The sequence below is a fragment of the Nyctibius grandis genome, chromosome Z, assembly GCF_013368605.1.
Source record: "Nyctibius grandis isolate bNycGra1 chromosome Z, bNycGra1.pri, whole genome shotgun sequence".
Lineage (NCBI taxonomy): Eukaryota > Metazoa > Chordata > Aves > Nyctibiiformes > Nyctibiidae > Nyctibius > Nyctibius grandis.
In genome coordinates, this window is record NC_090695.1 from 89,745,298 (window position 1) to 89,763,486 (window position 18,189).

Below are 18,189 nucleotides of genomic sequence, written 5' to 3' on the forward strand. Positions count from 1 at the left end.
ATTAAGATTTTGAAGGCAGACTTAAGGCACTATAAGATGAGCTCTAGTTGCAGGTATTATGAACGATGGAAAATCACGTGGGTCTTCCTGTGTCATGCAACTCAGACGGCAGATGTTTTAGAAACTTACCAGGAAGTCTTTGCTTTGCAAGGCTGGAAGTAGGAGTTGGTGGTGGAGTAGTGCCTGTTCCTTGGGCTTTTGATACGTATGTAGATTCTGTGGATTCTAGAGAGCCTGCAGGTTACAAAAAAAGGATCAAGTTGAACATAGCACAAACTAGACAAGTTTTCTGTTCATCTGTATTTATAAGGTATGTAACAATCTTATTTTTACTGCACATTTCTGCAGCTGCATGTGCTAGGTTGAGTTGAAACTGCCACTTGATGGTAATCCATTTCTGAGTACCTGGGGATATGAGTGTCGAGATGTACAAAGATGAATAAAGTTTCCCCTCACTTCCCAGCACTGCTACACCCAGTAGTCCTTTTCCCCTTCTCCCCTGGGCACTTGCCATAGTCCCAGCTGCAAGCTATTGAGCAGTGTGCTTGGAAGGGGGATCTAGCTATGAGGGGGGTCAGTATTCCCAAGGAAACCTTGCTGTTCTCTGCCCTAAGAACCTTGCAGTTGGTGCATCAAGAATCAGAAAGATAGATCCCAAATACAGCAGAAAGCCTTCCTCGCCGTTTACAAAGACACACAGACAGCTGGGCTAATGTTCTAGGTCCCACAGACACTTGGCAGAGTTCAGGAATATTCTTAAGACTCTGCCACAATCTTCACAGTGAAAATTTATAGTTTCAGAAAGTACTATGTTAGTACATCAGTCTTAATGATGTAAAATCTATAGACCGTTCTTTCTACATCACCAGACAGGAATTACAAGTATATGACTAAAATAATAGTCTTTTATGTTGTGATATTCCCTTCGTTACTGTCTCCTACAAAGCCATGTTCACGCTAGTCCTCAAGCTAGTTTTAGCCTGTCCTTGTCAGGCACTGCACTACTTAGCATGCAAACTAGTAGTTATTAGTGTGGCACCAGCCCGATGATGCCTCAAAGCAGGATTTCAGACCGAGACATCAAGTTCCAGTAGCACAGCAGAGCAGCCAAGTGCCACTTTGGAAGCACACTCGAGGATACATGTGCACATACATGGGGGAGCAACATTCCAAGACCGGTGCTACCCTTCTAGCTTATCTATTTATTAACACAGCATATGCCAACAGTCACGGAAATGAGCCCTCTATTAATAAATGCCAATGTCTAATATAGCTTTTTTAATGTGACTCACCATGCAAGAACAAAAGAGAAGCTGTACAAGTGAGATTAGAAATAGTGAAGAGCATGTTCTTTTACATCCCGAGGGTGGATTACATCACTCATGAACAAATCAGCACAAGAAAGTGTGTTGCAATTTTAGTATAAAATGGAAACAGTTCAAATGACAGCATAACATAGTTGCAGATGCACTGAGTCCTACCTGCTGTTAAGTTAAACGTTCTTCCCTTTGGTGAGGCTTGGAATGGAGAAAACCAGTTCAGCACAGAGCCTACCACAGGTATTTGTCGTAGCAGTCCCTGCAAAGTACACCATCAGACACTGGCTGGTGAGCGAGCTCCCTGTGTCATGACAAGTTATTTCAAGTTCCCTAGATAACTGATAGTTTCCAGCCTTACCTCTTCCAGAAGTCGTTCTTCATTTGCTTTCTGAAGCTGAAGTTGTGCTTCCTGTATCCCTTTTCGAACAACCTCAGTCATGTTTTCCAACAGCTAGTAAAAAACAGAAATTATATTATTACATATATTATTTGGACTTGAAATTGTCTTTTTAGTTCAAGTTTTGAGGATGTAAACATGGTAGTTGGATATTTTTCTAATTTAAGACAGTATTTGACAATCACTATTTCATTATGACTGTAAATTAAAGACCGTACAGGCTGACTGCAGGATTTTTAAAAGATATACCCAGAGGACAGAATGTCATTTTAAACAGGAACGGTACGTATTTTTCTTTTACTTAGAGATGAGCCTGTGATGCAAATTCTTCAAAGATCTGCTTAGTACAAAAGCGTTCATCAGATGCTAAATCTGACTGGAAAGAATTTTTAGGTTTATAGAGTACATTTTGGTTTCTGTAAGTGCCCAGGACTTAACCCAGCCTCACGGTAAGTCTAACCAGGTATGTGTCAGTCTGTCTAGCTCCAGGTTCAACTTTGTTTTTCAGATTTAATATATGACTTCCAGTCTGATCCCTGTGGCATCCTATGGCAGCATCAGTGATGTTTTACACTGCACAGGACAGGCAGCTTACTGGGAGAGCTGTAGGAGCAATAAATGAACAAACCCAAGAGATCAAAAAGCAAAGTCACAATTTTGTCACGTACAAGACAAATGCCAACTTCCGTAACTTAATATGGGTTTTAATATTGCACAAGGCCTAGACGACAGGCACCTCCTCCAAAATGCCAAAAATCTGAGTTACTGTCAGTTAATAAAGGAAAAAGAGGCAGCTGCTCCTCTTCCCTGGGGGAGAAGCAAGCCAGGAATTGACCACCACAGCAAGCTAAATACCCCAATGCACTGACTGCAAAAGGGAGCGCAATGGGATTGCATTTAAGAGTACAAGGAAGAACCACTGTGGTTCTTGGTCCAGTCAAGATGTTTGTCTTAAGTTTTGGTTCTGCCTTTTAGTGTACTTATCTGTATGTCCTAAGGGCTTGCTGATACTGGAACAGTTTTTGCCTAAAAGCCTCATCACTTATCTCAATGACACAAGTGTCATTCTCCCAGACTGGTTCTGCTTCTCAGTTTTAGATCAAATGGTGCAAGATCCTTTCAGCACCACAGCTTTATTGTAGTCCTTGTATTCCAAGGACTGCACCTTTCCGAGTCCTCCACTACTCTCTGTTCCTCCCTAGAAGCTTCAGGGTCAGAGGGGCCTTTATTCCAACATTCAGTTCCTAATCTCTCAACTACAACAGTTAAAAAACTGAAGGTACTCTACAGGCAAACCATCTTACCTCTTACCCTCAAATCAGCATAAGAAGTCAAGAGTGGGCTGAAAATCTCCAGAAAACACTGCTAGAAAAAGTTTCATTGCCAAAATCAACATATTCCCATGGGCACAAATAGGCAAAGGTTTTCTGAAGTTCTATTTAATTTTTTAGGTAAGGAAATTAAATGCTCAACACAAGAGGAATGAAAGGACAGACATTCATTTGTGATGCAGGTCATTTAGGAATTCTACTTTAGAGAACATCTGGAGAACTCTAATCAGTAAATGCTTTTACAAAAGGGAGTTGCATCATCAGCTTTATTACTTCAACAGGTAATTTGTAATTTCTGTTTTTAAGCCACCAATTTATAATTTTTCACACACTTTAGGGCACAGTCTTATCTTAAAGCTAGTGCCTATTTCAGTACTAATAAAGTTTTTCACTAGAACTACCGAACACAGAACCATGAACAGAAATCACGACATCCTCAGAATATCATAATCCTGTAAAAAAAGTTCTTATGTGGACACAGATTTTTACTTCCACAGTGATTAATACAGTTTGTTGCAGGCAAGTACAATTTTTACTTTCACAAAGAACAAAACCATGTCCTGAAGCCAATATGGAAGGGAAAAAACAAAGGTGCTGAAATGCTCTGTGATTTATTAATACATACTCTCGAATTTTCTTCGATTTCTCTGCCTGTTGCTGCAATAGTTTCAACTAACTCCGACACGTCCAGATCCTCAGTTACCATGCCAATATAAACGCAGTTCTTCTGCCCTCCAAATTCTGGACCTGTGAGCACAAGGAGAGTCCAGTCTTTGTGATGTACAGAAAAGCACTTTCACAACAGGTGCAACCCTCACACCTGTGAATCTGGAAGTCCTAATACACGCACACACACTCTTCAGTAATTAAGGGCAGTATCTGCATAGGTATAAATTACGCAAACTAAAAAAGTCAGCCCTGGGGGTTTTCAAAGAGAGGAGAGAAAACAACATCTAAACAAGAAAAACAGTGGATACTTTTACAGCCAAGGAGCTGTATCATAAATACCAGTGATTAATACACTTCAAACTTGTTACTTTCTGCCATTTACAGATCACTTGGTTCCACAGTTCTAGCACACTTAATTTTTGAAAGCTGACTAGAAAAAGATCAGAGTTCTGAGTAAGCAAATTAATATTATTTCAGCTATAATGTGGCACTATGTAAGTGTGAAAGTGCTGCTAATTATCATGAAAGTCATCTGAACCTTTTAATCGACCCACAGAAAGCGGTGAACTGGTCAGTGGGTTTTGAATGAGATCTGCTTTTCACTAGATACGGCACTACCTGAGAAGGCTCAGTTCACAAAGAGCTTTTATTCTCCAAGTCAGTTTTCACAAGTACTTCTGAGAACAGCGCACCTTGCTCACCCTGCTGAACATTCACCAGCTTAAGTAGGGGTGAGGAGGAAACAAAGTTACAGATGTTGTTTCTACCACCCTATGCGCAGCAGTGTAATTTTGCGTTATAATGACCTACGTACGAATGACCTATTGACCCATTATAACACAGCCAGTAAAATGACTATTAGCTTCAACAGAAGTTTTTCAAATAGTGCAGTTACCCAAAGAGAAAGTGAGATCCGACTCCAGTTCGTTTAATTTTTTCAGAAGTTCTGTATTGATTTTTTCTAGTTCTTTTTCTTGTTTGTCATCATTCTTCCCATCGCTATTATAGTTGTACCTTCAAACCAAGCCAGAAGACAGTAATTTCACTTTACAGTACATACAAAAATATACAGAAATTTAACATGTTTCTACTAATTTCTGTATTTTACGAACCAAAAACCTCAAAACACTACAGCTTAGATCAACAAGTTTATTGGCACTGGTCATTAGAGATTTTGGGGTGGGGGGAGGTTGCTGTTGCAAGCTTAACTGAACACAACAGATTTCTAGGTAATATATTTATTATACTTCAGCTGTTTTGACTATACGGAATCCTTCCCAGCAGACCGTATCAGAGGATCAGAACAGACATTTGAAGGGTTTTATTCAGTATATTACTGAATCCCATTACAGATAAAAATCTAAGTTATACAGAAAGATGCACTTGCATATTACATATCCATCTAACAGATCCATGCACTGCCTCCAATATTAGAACTGTTGCCCTAATTTTGCTAAAACAGCTCTTTTCTTAAAAGAAAAATAAAAATCTCAAAGTAAGCAATATTTAAAAGGTAATTTTTCAAAGAGTACTCAAAAGCTTCAATTGTGGGTACAAAGCCAGATACTAATTGGCAAACAATACATACAAATCATCACTAAAGAGATCACATATTCCTTTCTGTTAATGCACAGTCTATCCAAATATCTAATGAAGAAAATACTGAAAGACTTACCTTACAACACCTAATCCTGGCCAGCTGAGATCTTCAATATACAACAGGCCTACTGTTCTTCTCACTTCTTGCTCAAATTCCTCTCTCAGTTGCAGTGTACTTGTCAATACTGGTATCTTCATTTTTAAGCAGTCTACTAACTGATCAACATCTTGTATTTCAGTTCCTAACACTAAAGAGCTGAGGTGTTAGTGTGTGATAAAAGTCATCAGACACACACGTAGATGTCTGAATTAAATAAGCAATCTGGAAAGAAGCCACTCTAAGTCAATCATAAATATAATTTACAGATAGTATTGAAATATCTTGGTCTATATAAGAGTGTTTTTTCTTCAGTTCTCTAGCCACCAATACAGCAAAATGGAGAGAGCTAAAGATTTCATAAAAATAAGCTAATAAAAAGGATTTTCTGATGTTACAACTAATAAGGACAATACCCTTTTCCATTACATCAGTAGCTAGCATCAGAAAAATTCCTCTTTCCCATAGCCAAACAGATGAATTAGCTTCCATGCTGATGGTTTTAAAAAAAAAATCATCACAGCATCACCAAGTAATTTTATTCTAAAATCTACTTTTCTGTGCACACCAGGATCCTCTCACGTCAGTGTCAGGTGTTTTGATAGCCTAAGCTATTCACCCCCCGTAAGCTAAAAGGAGATACCATGCATCATCCTGAGCCCCTGCAAGTTGCTCTGTGCATCTGCTGAGTCTAAACAAAGTATTAGTGCAAAACATACAGTGCTGGCTTAAACAGGAAATTTAAGACACTTGCCAAGATTTTAATATTTTTTTTCCCTCCTACATCAGTATTATAGAAAAAACCCTAGAGATTTAGTAAATAATTATTCTAGTTAAGTAGCTATATTTTGAACACAAACACTATTTCAGTGTTGAAACACCCATGTAGAAAGGTCAAGCATCTTCTTGTGTTAAGCAGCTGAGACAAGGAAAGGTAGGGATGATTTATCCTTCATATTTCTTTTATAACTGTCAGAAGCAAAGAGCTTCTCCCCTGGTTTTTCCTAATGAATTTAAAAAACAGAGTCTTTCTCTGCAGAGGTAGTGAGGCAATGTCACATACAACAGCTGAGCTACCTCTAACCCACCTGTTGCCAAGACAACAGAATGATAAAGCCGAGATTGTTTTGTTTTGTTTATAAAAAAATCCTCACCATAGGAAAATATACGAGAGAGTTTCTTGAGTATATCTGCTTTTACACCAGGAGATTGTTCTACAATTCTATAGCAAATCCCAGTTTTTACAAGTGGCTGAATTAAGTTAATGTTACCTGCAGCAGTCATCAGTGGGCTAAAACGCACACATGTGCCTTCATCTTCCAGTTCTACCACATCAACTCCACTGGCAGGAACCAGCTGTGCCAACTGCTCTCCTAGCTGAAGGGATAAGGCACAGTTACAGAAGAGTACAGAGCACGACCTCCTGCAGTCACTGACTCAGGCTAGATTCTTGCTGCAGTTAAGGAGAACCACACACTAAACAGTTTTCTGTTTTTCTCAAAATCACTTCTTGTAACAAAATACTTCAGCTTGCTGGTGATATGACAAAGTTGGACATATACTTAAAAGTCATGAAAATTCAGAATAAGCTACAAGTGTTACAAGTCAGAAGTTTCTGCAAAATTGCCACTGTCGTTAAGTATGCCATGTAATATTACTGTGTAATCGATCCAAAATAGTTCTGTGCTCAGCTCTCTGAAAGAACAGGTTTCTAGAATTAATTCTCTTAAGATCTGGAAAAGACAGACTACCTATTCATGAAGACACAGACCCTGTCAATGAAGCAACTAGCCGATTCAAGGGTTCTGAAGTTTTCACGTATTCCTACAAGACCACTAGCAGAAGTTTAAGATGCAGTAATAATTTCAGTCGTAATTACACGTAAAATAATCAGAAGTGTGAAAGCAACTTTGCTTCAGACTAAACTCATCTTTTCAATCCAAAATGCCACTAGATTTTGCAAAGGTTATCAGATGAAGAATAACTATCAAACTAATCTACCAAAGGTTTTATAATTACTGAGGCACCCCTGGAAGCATTCCACTGTCACTTCTTTTTTCCTAAAGAGAAAAAGCATCCATTCTTACCCACTGATTGAAAGTGTCATAAATGTGTCTTTCGTTGCTTATTATGGGGTGCTGAAGAGTTGAGGCCTGTGCAGCATGTGAGGTTTGATCTGAATCCAAAGATAAAAGAATCACAGAAGTGGATTTTTATTTACTTAATTAAACAAAAGGCAACATAAAATGTAGATAAAAGACAATTACATTTGCTAGGTAATGTAACACACCTGCCCGATGTACTGGACCTCAAGCAAACTAACAAGGGCTTTTTTTTTAAAGGTATGTTGAACATGACAAATACTAGAAGTAAAACAGAGAGCTGAATATACTAGTTTTAAAAACAATCAATAAAATACTTCTCAGTTTTGAGGTTCAAATGCCCCAATGGAAAGAAAAACAATATTTTCACAAAACAAAATCCCATCACAGCAGGCTGCAATATTTAATTTGATGCATTTAGCTACCTTTTTTATCAAGTTTTAATGATTACTTTCTGTTTTAAACCACAGAAAAATAATAGTAAGGATTTAGAATCCCATTATACACATAAAACACGCAGAAATAGCCAAGCATTTTACATCCTTATAATTCAGGTGGGTGACTTCTCCCTAGTAAAGATTTTCAAATAAATGCATCATTGTATTTATGCATTTTACATCCTTATAATTCAGGTGGGTGACTTCTCCCTAGTAAAGATTTTCAAATAAATGCATCATTGTACAATGCAATCCATCAAGTCACTGGACCAGGATGAATGCGTTTACTTCATAAGTGCAAACACTAATTAGATTAAAACCAAAACCAACCCTCCCCCACACCCAACACAAAAAATCCACAGACCATTAAAATACTCATAATGAAACTACAAAGTTTTCTAGCAGTCTTTTGCCCCATCCCAGCTGAACATTTCCCCACCTTCAGAGCGTGCACATACAAATAGCACAATGACATCCTCTGTTGTAACTGAGAGGACACACATCCTCTTTCTTGGAGCACGTCCAACTAAGGATGTTCTGCTCAGAGCCACATGTGGTGTGGCTACCGTATACCCGTGACAGTATTTACAGAACTGTTCCTAATGTGTTCTGCTATTTTTTAAACCATTGCAACAGCAAGTGTAATCATGAAAACGCAGAAATATGGCTCTTGCAACTTACACTCAAACACAGCCTGCAGCTTATGAGAGACTTCCATCATCTGCTCTCAAGATTAAAATCATATGCAAATCTCTCCTCACTCAAGAGGGCAGAAAACGACTTGTTATGGAAATTTAAAACACTGCGGTCTATCTAAATGAAAAAGGTATTACATGTATGGATTCTACCACTAGATTATGACCAGCATTCACAACCTTTTTAGAAGCATATTACACAGGAGAAGTGCACCACATAACATCTACCTCGTCAAATTCACTTTATGAATTACTAGTTTAAAAAAACTTATGAAGAGAGGTGTTTGGGTTCTGTATTTAAATAAACATACCTCTATTTGAATATTCCCGGAAGAACCTGAAAACCACCACTGGTGAACTCAGTTCATCTTCAACCTTAAAAAAAAAGTTAAATATATTTTCCACATAGTTTTTAAAGATTTAACACTGTATATAACTACTTGGACTGCTGAGCAAAGCAGATCATTTTGTTTTGACAGCAGTAACAATGCTCACACTACCTCAGTATCAGAAATTAACTCTAGGAGTGCGAGCAAACATATCTGTAAACACAGGAAAGTAAATCATTATTCAGTTAAAGCAGAATTGCATTCATTAAAGGTATGCATAATTAAAATTTGGGCACTATAAAGCAAGAAATCTAAGCATGTTCATTAGCAAATATAGTGTACTAAATAGTTTATTTAGCTTTAAGTATTTTCAGACATTAACATTAAAAAAAAAATGCTCTTGGAAATCGCCCCAGAACGGAGAATATCAAGACAGTTCCAGCAGGAATAACAAGACTATAATTGATCCTGCTCTGGGGATAGGAGAAATGGACTGGGCAACTTCTGGAGGCAATCTGGGGCTACATTTCACAATCTTAAAAATGCAACATTTATTTAGGTAGAATGGGGAAGCGCTACAGTAACTTGAACTCCCAAGGCCACTTGTACTCTTGGAAAAACAATTTTTACAAAAATGATTATTATCAGAATTATCCATGATTTATCTATTGCCCCAGAAAACTAAGCTGAATATATTTTCTATACATTAAGCGTCACTGAAAATTGGGGCGCGGGGTGGGAGGGCGGGGGGGAAGTAAAACCACCAAACCCTGTTGAACAGGACATTAGATGTCATTTCTAAAACTATTTCTCGTGTAAAAACCTCAGCTGGGATAATTTTTGCATACAATTTCACAGGGTTCACAGTATCATCTCAATAGCAGGGTAAGATGCAGCCAGAATGTATTAGAGAGGCTTATGGAAACTGGTTTCATGAATGTATTACTGAACAAATCCATGTTTTAAATGAAATTAAATCAACTTCTGGAAACAATTTCTGGATGTTGTACTGTCAGCTCCAAAACAATGGCTATGATTTAAGTAATATTTTAAAATTTTAAAAATCAAAATTATCCTTATAATTTAAGCAGCAAAACTAAGCTATACAACCAACATATTAAATGTAGACTGTACCGAAGTTTTAATGAAATCCAGGTTTTTCAAGTTTTCCAGCAACCTTTGACTCTAAAAGACCACAGCAGAAGGGAAACAAAAGGAAGAGACAAACACACAGTTTCAGAAGTTGAAAATTATTCTGAAAAACATTAGTCACTACCATCATTTTGATTTCTGAACAAACCCCTACGACATGTCAGAGATTCATCCAGTTCTTATTTGTAAATTTAGAATGTAATGGAAAAATATTTTCTGTTTTTAGTAAAACATTGACTACAAGTGATTTTCATTAAAATGAAGTCTTGGTGTGTTTGTTGACAAAGTTCCAGAGACATTACAACTCTGTTGAGTAACTAAAGCACAGTGTGTAGTAGAACATTTATTTTCATTAGAAAATACATTCTTACATTCCGGTTTAAGACTATTAATAGACTATTATAAAAGCTAAAATCAATCTTAGATGTCACAAAATCTTAATGACTAATGATACTTTGTCTCTGTTTTACGTCTTTCATGCCAATACCTTCTTCGCTAACCATCACAGAAACTTTCCATTTCCATGTTGCCCTTCTTTAAATTTTGGTAAGTGCTGTACCTTTAAGGAAAAATGTTTTGCATATAAACAATGCATTTTTTAACAACTAACACATTATATTGGACCTTAATTTTCACTAGGGTAAGGACTCAACTTCAAAAATAGTGCACTTGCCACTGTGTCTGAAGAAATGTTTTGAAGTCCTTTTTGTCAGGCATTTATAATTTACTATTACCTAAATCAGTACGATTTCAACTAGAGCAGGAAAATAAGAAAAAGTCTTTCTCCAAACAGCTTTGAAGCAAAATAGTTAAAATAGAGAACTAACAAAAAAAGGAAGCTATTATGTTATTTTACTGTTTAGAAAGAACAAAGATTAAGGATTTCTCATTTTAAAAACCGAATAAAATATACAATCTAATAGTAAAAGCACATCCCTCCCCTAAACACTTTACTCTGCTTTCGTAATTTGTAACAGGTTATGAATCAATATGCTATACTGTCAACAACTACAGTATTGGTAGTTGATTCTTCTACAACGCATCACAATACTCAAGAAGATGTATTAACAGCTATTATAAAAACATTCCTAAGTATAACAGTGTTCTGCGACAGCCATCTGGATATTGCTTGTACTATCGCTGCTATCTGAACTTTGTTTCTGCTTGGAGACTCAAACTGTTAAATCAGATGGTGAGGACTCTTAAGAACAGTCTCCAACCCAAACTCAAAGCAGCAAAGTATCCATAAACAATGTGCCAACAAGCTGTTGCTTACTAGTTGTGAGGCATGCTTTATCCTCTCCACAATCCCATCATGGCCCAGGTACTGCAAGGAGAGCCACAGTGGCAGGGCACGGAGCTTCTCTACGGGCTGGCTCGATGTCAGCCCAGCTGCTAAGGACTAAAGATGAAAACAAACAACAAACAAACCACTATTAACCTCTCTTCATTTATTCCATTTTTGCCAGCTTATGGAATGTGTCACAGCTTAAGGGAGCTTTTTTCCAATTATAATTTAGATGCTTATGAAGAACAAGACACTACACATGATCAAAATTAAAGTCTTAAGATCTTGAGAATAATGACTGAAAAGTTAAACATACCAAAGATGGATCCTCATGTCTGTAGAGTGTCACAGCAGGTACAGCTGGGAGACCCAGCCAGGAACCCAGAGTAAGAGTCATGCTGTCGCATTTTGTAGCGGCCTGAAGTTTATTACAATAAGCAGAATATAAGCCATATATATTTTGATTAGATCATGACCTTAAAATCTACAGTACATTATTAAGTTTCTAGACATAGTAAAACATACCAGTACGGAAGAGGAGACATAACCCAAAGCCAAAGTTGCCAAATTCACGCTAGAAAAATAAAGTGGTTTTAGCACATATTAAATATGTATTAAGAGACAGCATTTTAATCTTCAGTTGCTACTTGGTATTCCATGATTGAAAACCCAGAAGTAAAAATCCATTTCAATCTAAAAGTGTTTCAGTCCAACCTTTAGGGAAATCATCCCCTTAAGTCCCACCCATAATTCAGCATCAATTTGGTATCAGAAATAAATAGCATGCAAATACAATACTATACAATGAAATATCAGGAGAAACAGAGTCCCTACTCCAGGCTCAAAACAAATAATCTTAGAGCACTGGAGTCTTCATTAACACTGTCTAAGTTCTTGGAATTTCTTTTCCTGTTGATTTAATCCTCCTCCCAGTTATGTTGCACGCTGCACTTGCAGCAGTCTTTTTGACAACCTTCACTGAAGTGCCATCTCTTCCACACTCATTCCATGCTTCTTTCTCATTCTCCATAATCACTGTATAACGCCTCCCCTGACTTGTCCTGTAAGGTCTTTTTATTTGTATTCCAAGCTCTTCAAAGCAAGGGCAGATAAGATTACCATCTGAGTAGAAGTAACCACTAACCTATGCTGAAATAACCACTCCAACTGATTATTCCTATATATGTAAAACAATCTCTATCTCATACAGTGGCAAAATTATAACAATTTAAAATGCTTAATATGACAAAAATAAAGATGATCCCTTGGCCCTCTACTAGCTGCTTAGCTGTAAAATTATGCGCTGTCCATTAATCAGACTTTTTAAAGAATATAGTTACATAGAAATAAATTTCAAGTTTCGTACCCTTCTACATGGAGCCACATATTATACTGCTCACAAAGTTCCTTCAGTCGGCCAAGTTTATCTGTGTGCCCAGCACCTGGTGTCCCTTTGTTGAAAAGGAAAAAAGGCAATGACAAAGGATAAGCATGCAAACTAGGACTCTACATAAAAGGACCTCTTGTACTATTGTCAAAAAAGTCACACAAGAGCAGGAAAAAGGATGTTTAAAAGAAGCCCACTCACAATATATGTATCTAGTTCATCATGACTTATGAACAATTGGAATTCTAGACAAAAAATAAAGATACTTGTTTTGCTTGTCAATAGAGGTTAAAAATACTTAGAAAAATAGATGTCCTGTGCACTAAAAGACTCAGCAGCCTCAGCTAAGAAATGCAGACATTTTTAATATGTTCAAAGTATGACCTCAACTAAAGGAAACTAAACCAAGATTAACATCTCAGATATTTTTCTAAGTCCAAAGCAAGTAACAGTCACCTCCTTCATTCGTACTTACAACAAATTTTGTTCAGGAGCAGTTCTGTTTAATTAACTAGAAGAAAAAAATATTTTTTAAAGCTAAAGTTGATGGCACATCCATCAAAAATTTCTGAAGCGTTAATGTGAAATTGATTTTGACCAAGAGATTTGCACTCACTAAAATAAGTTCTAGTCATATTAATATGTCATTCGACATAAGCAGAACTGTAGCAGTACAATCCAACTTTAAAACAGTTAAATAAAAACCCCTTTAGACAAATAATTATTGTGTGGTCATCAAGATATTTCCTGATATTTCTTGACATGCAACCACTAAGCTGTTTAAGAAAATATATTTTTATTTTGGATTCGTTATTGTTTGTCCATAGCACTTACCAGCATTGGCCACAAGCAACAAAGGCAGTTTTCCAGACTCAACATCATCTTTAATCACTCTGTCCAACAAAGCAACATCCTGTTATCAATAAGAAAAATATATGTATTTATAAATATGTTTTTCAAACAGTACAGAATTGTTTCTGCTGAACAGGAAAAATGCATTAAGAGTGAAAATGGAAAGCATTCTGAAGTTCTGGAAGACATTCTTAATGTCTTTGTTTGTGGCTTGCAGTTTTTTCTTCTCAAAGGTAAAATAACCCAAAGGTCAGATAAAGCATTTATGAAAAATACAACACAAATACATCATGTAGTTTGTAAACGCACCTCCAACTACATGTATTCTAGAAATCTTGGACTAAAAAGCACCTCACTATATGCCATTAAAAACGTCTTGCAAATGACAAGACCAAGATACAAGCTGTTGGCTTTTTGGAAGATTTCTATCTACAAATTGTACAGCTGTAACACAGAAGACTTTAAGAGTTTGAAAAAGTAAGTACATTAATCAGCTTTTCTTAACAACATACTCAACATTCATTTAATGAGGGTTTTCAAAGAGCAGAAAAAAAAAGAGCTCTTAAGGAAGACAAACTCACCATTTGATGCTGAGATCCAAACATAGTGTTACAAGGCACACGGCACATGCAAGAAAGGGGTAATCCTAGCTGCAATAAAAATGATGGAATTTCAACAACCGGGACATACCCATTTCAGGTGTTCACAGAAATATAAACAGTGACACAAAAAACAGTAAACGTGACAATAAGAAGCCGGATATTACATTATAAAGTAAGTTTTAGCAGGAAACTTACTTATCAAATTAATAGCAGAGAAAAGAAAGCACAGGAGAAATCGGAAAAAAACAGCAGTCAACTTTTGGCTAGCACGTCAACCGCGTTCAGTTTTTCTAATGAGATACCCGTGCCCTGTACAACAGCCTAAACTCAATCCTCTTTGTCCTGGCCACCCCTGCAATTAATGCAATTAATGCATCCTATAAGCAAATGCGTGCTTTGTGCATGGGCCACGTTCCACTGGAGGTTTGCAGTCACTTCACTACTGAGTAGAGCACAATCTGTCTACTTTGATCATACAGCTCAGCTGACTATTCCTGCTGGTACATCTGAAGTTCTTTTGATATGGAGGCAAATTCCAGATAACTTTTGCATCATTAACAAGAGGGGGAGCTCAGGAATCAAGGTCTCCTACATTTTGATCTTTAACTTGTAAGATCACTAGAGAAGTGAAATCTAGTTGATCATACTCATCACTGAACAGAAGGTTCAGCAAATTAAAAGAACTACAGACTAGTTTGTTCTTATCATTTCATTTAACAGAAATTGAATTAATGTCTGATTACTCAGTTTCAATGGTCTGCTCTACAACATATACCACTCAAAATCAAAGATAATATGCGATCTCTTAAGTTCAGTGATGACCTAATGTGGACAGGTTATCTTATAAACAAAAGATAAGGTTCCACTGTAATTACTCTGTACTCGGAAGCAAAAGGCTCCCAAAATACCGATTCTTAGCAGTATTTCTCGTATCAAGATGTTTCGGTCAATAACTACACGCAACACTTGGCTTACCAAAGACAACAAACTATTCCAATCAACGTTTACCACATACTTTCCAAGTTATTTTGGCCAAGACAAGTTCCACCTATGATATTTGTATTTCTCTGCGGTCTACATTTTTAATCTGTTAGCAGTACCTCTGCCTGCCTTCTCCAAAGACTTGAAAAACAAAGGCCCCAAGAACTTGACTCTTCATTTCAGTGCATGTTAAGTTTGCAAAATATCACCAGTGCACTGAAGGTTAGGTATGCAATAGGAAAGTCTGTATATGGCCTCAATTACCTTATTTAAGTCTACAAATATTCATGTAAATAAATACTTGTCAAAGCCAACAAGTTTTAAACATAATTAGGAAAAACTGGGTTTCTTTCAAGCGCTGGGTTGTGGGGGTAGTCTTGCTATTCCAAACAAGACTTTTTTTAAACAAGATCAGCACAGCCTACTTTAAAGGAAAACAGCTGAGGGAGAAAAAAATGATAATGTTTATTGAAAATAAGAGTACAGTGGCATCATTCAGTATAAATTTTGCAGTAAGTCAGTGTTTGGAAACCCAGTATGTTTGGGCTTGGGTCTTTTTCACCATGAGCCACGGTTTATGTAAAGTGCAATGCAGCCTAGAAACAATCACTCACTTAAAAAAAAAAAAAAAGTTAGCATGTAAGATACTTTCACTGGAAATATTCAGAAAATTTCTCTTCCTCTCACTGTATCGTTGCTGCAAAACACAGACTATAAATGCAACCTGAAAGTATTTTTTCCAGACAAATGGTTTTAATTTAAACATATGGTCCACTATAGCTACAGAGAGCTGCAGAGCGAGCCTGCTCAGCTTGCTTGGGGATACATGTATCAGTCAACATAGTAGCATTGGGAAAAATCTGGAAGAAGCTTCACTTGTAACAGCAGAAGTTCCAGGCAGACACAGGGATCAAAAGGAAAACTTTCACTGGCCCAAACCAATTCACAAGACTGCTGCCAGTAGTGTACTAGACTGTAGTGCAAGTACCAGTCTCTTGGAGGAAAAGTCTGAATATATTTTTAAAATCCAAATTTCAAGTTGGCAATATGAAGCCAGGTAGGTTCTACTTGCAGCTAAAACCCCAACTGACTCACTTTACCTGATTGCAGAGAGCTTGGCCCAAGCCTGTTCTAGCTGCAGAACTGATGTATATCACAGGCTGCTTAGTATACAGCACGTTAAATCCTTCTACTGTATAATCTTCATAGCGTGTGTGAATAACAAGTCGACAGATTTTTAGGAGACCTTCACGATCATCTTCATGATAATACGCTGATCCATTTTCATATCTGTAAGAAAAGCCAAGTAAATATGACCAACAAAACCAATAGCCAGTTTAGTGACTAAAATAACACTGACCAGCAAAGGAGCTCACCAGAGGACAAAGAAGGTAGATTTTAAAACCTTCTGTTTTCCCAGGATAAAGTAGAGTAGAAGGAAACATTGATGAGATAGGCTGATATTAACAATGAGGGAAGCCTAGTATATCTTCATTTAGACTCAGAGATAAAGTAAGAAAGAAAAAACACCTGGGTACCTAAGGATTTCCTTTATAGAGTTCAAAACCTTGCTCACTAAGAGCGGAGCAGTGGAGGAAACACACAAAAGGCTTCATTTGTGTTTAATAAATATGTAAATTCTAGACTGCTAATTTTAAAGGGAATGCAACCTGACTTTCTTAAAGTTGAGTTAGTAAAATTGGAATAAGACACATGAAATAAGGTAAATGGGCAGAAACTTGCAAACTTTATTATAAAATCACAAATCAGGATATTTTGTAAAACCCCAAATTACTGATGTCATTTGTATTTTAGAGAGTTTGAAAATAAGACCGCAATTTAGTACAATCTATTCAGCACACTCCAAGACAGTTTTCCAGATGTTTTAAATACGTGAGTTACACAAATTGTTTTTTCCCCAGAAATATTTTAATGATTTTATGGCTATTTTGCCTTCAGTCTGATTTATTAGGCATGTTTCCTTGGGGCTTGTGGGGGTGTGTGTTTGCTCCTCCCCCACCTTTTTTAACCCTTCTAAGAATCAAACTCAGATCAGCACATTAACATTTATGGTCAAGAAGCAAGAGCAAAGTAACCAAAGAAGAGATAAGGTACGAGTGTTCCACACTGAGGGCAACCCCTCAGCTGTCTTAACTATAGAAAAGGAAACAGCAAGAGTGAAAGCAGTAGGTATGTCAATTTCTTAAGCAACTTGCAAGCAAGATTTTTCTTTTAGCATTTTTGTGCAACACGTAAATCAGTGGTCTTGCACAATTTGAGTGGCATTTATCAGCAAATTTACATAAAGGCCCTGAAACATCTTAGGTTATCACAGACTATCTGATGCACAAATACTGCTGAGTACTCCAGAGTTAAACTCCAGAATGACCCACGTGCAAACATTTACTTCACCTTTACACAACAGTTCTGTGATCTAACATGGGCAAAGGGAAATTCCTCTAGTGTTGTTCATAGCCACAGAAAACGTCAAGATATATGAAGCAATTAACAGCACGGTATTTGTTCAACGCTTTTGCCTATGGGTCACAAAACTTCGGGGACCACAGTCCAATAGATACCATTAATCACAAAATCACTATGTTAGTGAATATTTGATTCAAAAGAGAAATATTTCTTTTTGTTAGGCATACCCTTTAGAAACATCACTGACACTCTCTCTCTATACACATATATTTGTCAAAATAGCTGGATTACCTGCAGCTTCTCAAATTTCCCCATTTCACAAGGTTTCAACATCTTCAGGTCAAAGACAGATAAAGATAATAATTTAATTTATAAAATTATTAAAAGTGAGCCCATCAGTGTAATTCTAACAATTAAATTTGGGTTAACTTCAGTTATATTTTTACTGTTCATCTTTCACTGCACTAAAAAAAAAAAAAGAAAAAAAATCTCCTCAGTAGCACTGGCAAGATTTTCTAAAAGATACAG

The 18,189-nt window shown here is 36.9% G+C and overlaps 1 protein-coding gene across 1 annotated transcript in view; it reads right to left on the minus strand.

Annotated features, from left to right (window-relative positions):
• PDXDC1 (pyridoxal dependent decarboxylase domain containing 1) overlaps positions 1 to 18,189 on the minus strand; it is a 32,012-nt gene that overhangs the window by 2,605 nt on the left and 11,218 nt on the right. Inside the window, exons 6-22 of the mRNA XM_068423975.1 lie at positions 16,338 to 16,527; positions 14,236 to 14,304; positions 13,637 to 13,715; positions 12,782 to 12,866; positions 11,941 to 11,989; positions 11,732 to 11,833; positions 11,404 to 11,529; positions 10,110 to 10,160; positions 8,958 to 9,021; positions 7,500 to 7,588; positions 6,684 to 6,789; positions 5,392 to 5,563; positions 4,612 to 4,730; positions 3,673 to 3,794; positions 1,678 to 1,770; positions 1,482 to 1,578; positions 130 to 234 (exon numbers count right to left, since the gene is read on the minus strand). Of these exons, the coding sequence (XP_068280076.1) occupies positions 130 to 234; positions 1,482 to 1,578; positions 1,678 to 1,770; positions 3,673 to 3,794; positions 4,612 to 4,730; positions 5,392 to 5,563; positions 6,684 to 6,789; positions 7,500 to 7,588; positions 8,958 to 9,021; positions 10,110 to 10,160; positions 11,404 to 11,529; positions 11,732 to 11,833; positions 11,941 to 11,989; positions 12,782 to 12,866; positions 13,637 to 13,715; positions 14,236 to 14,304; positions 16,338 to 16,527 (1,718 nt within the window). The remainder of the gene's footprint in view (positions 1 to 129; positions 235 to 1,481; positions 1,579 to 1,677; positions 1,771 to 3,672; positions 3,795 to 4,611; positions 4,731 to 5,391; positions 5,564 to 6,683; positions 6,790 to 7,499; positions 7,589 to 8,957; positions 9,022 to 10,109; positions 10,161 to 11,403; positions 11,530 to 11,731; positions 11,834 to 11,940; positions 11,990 to 12,781; positions 12,867 to 13,636; positions 13,716 to 14,235; positions 14,305 to 16,337; positions 16,528 to 18,189) is intronic.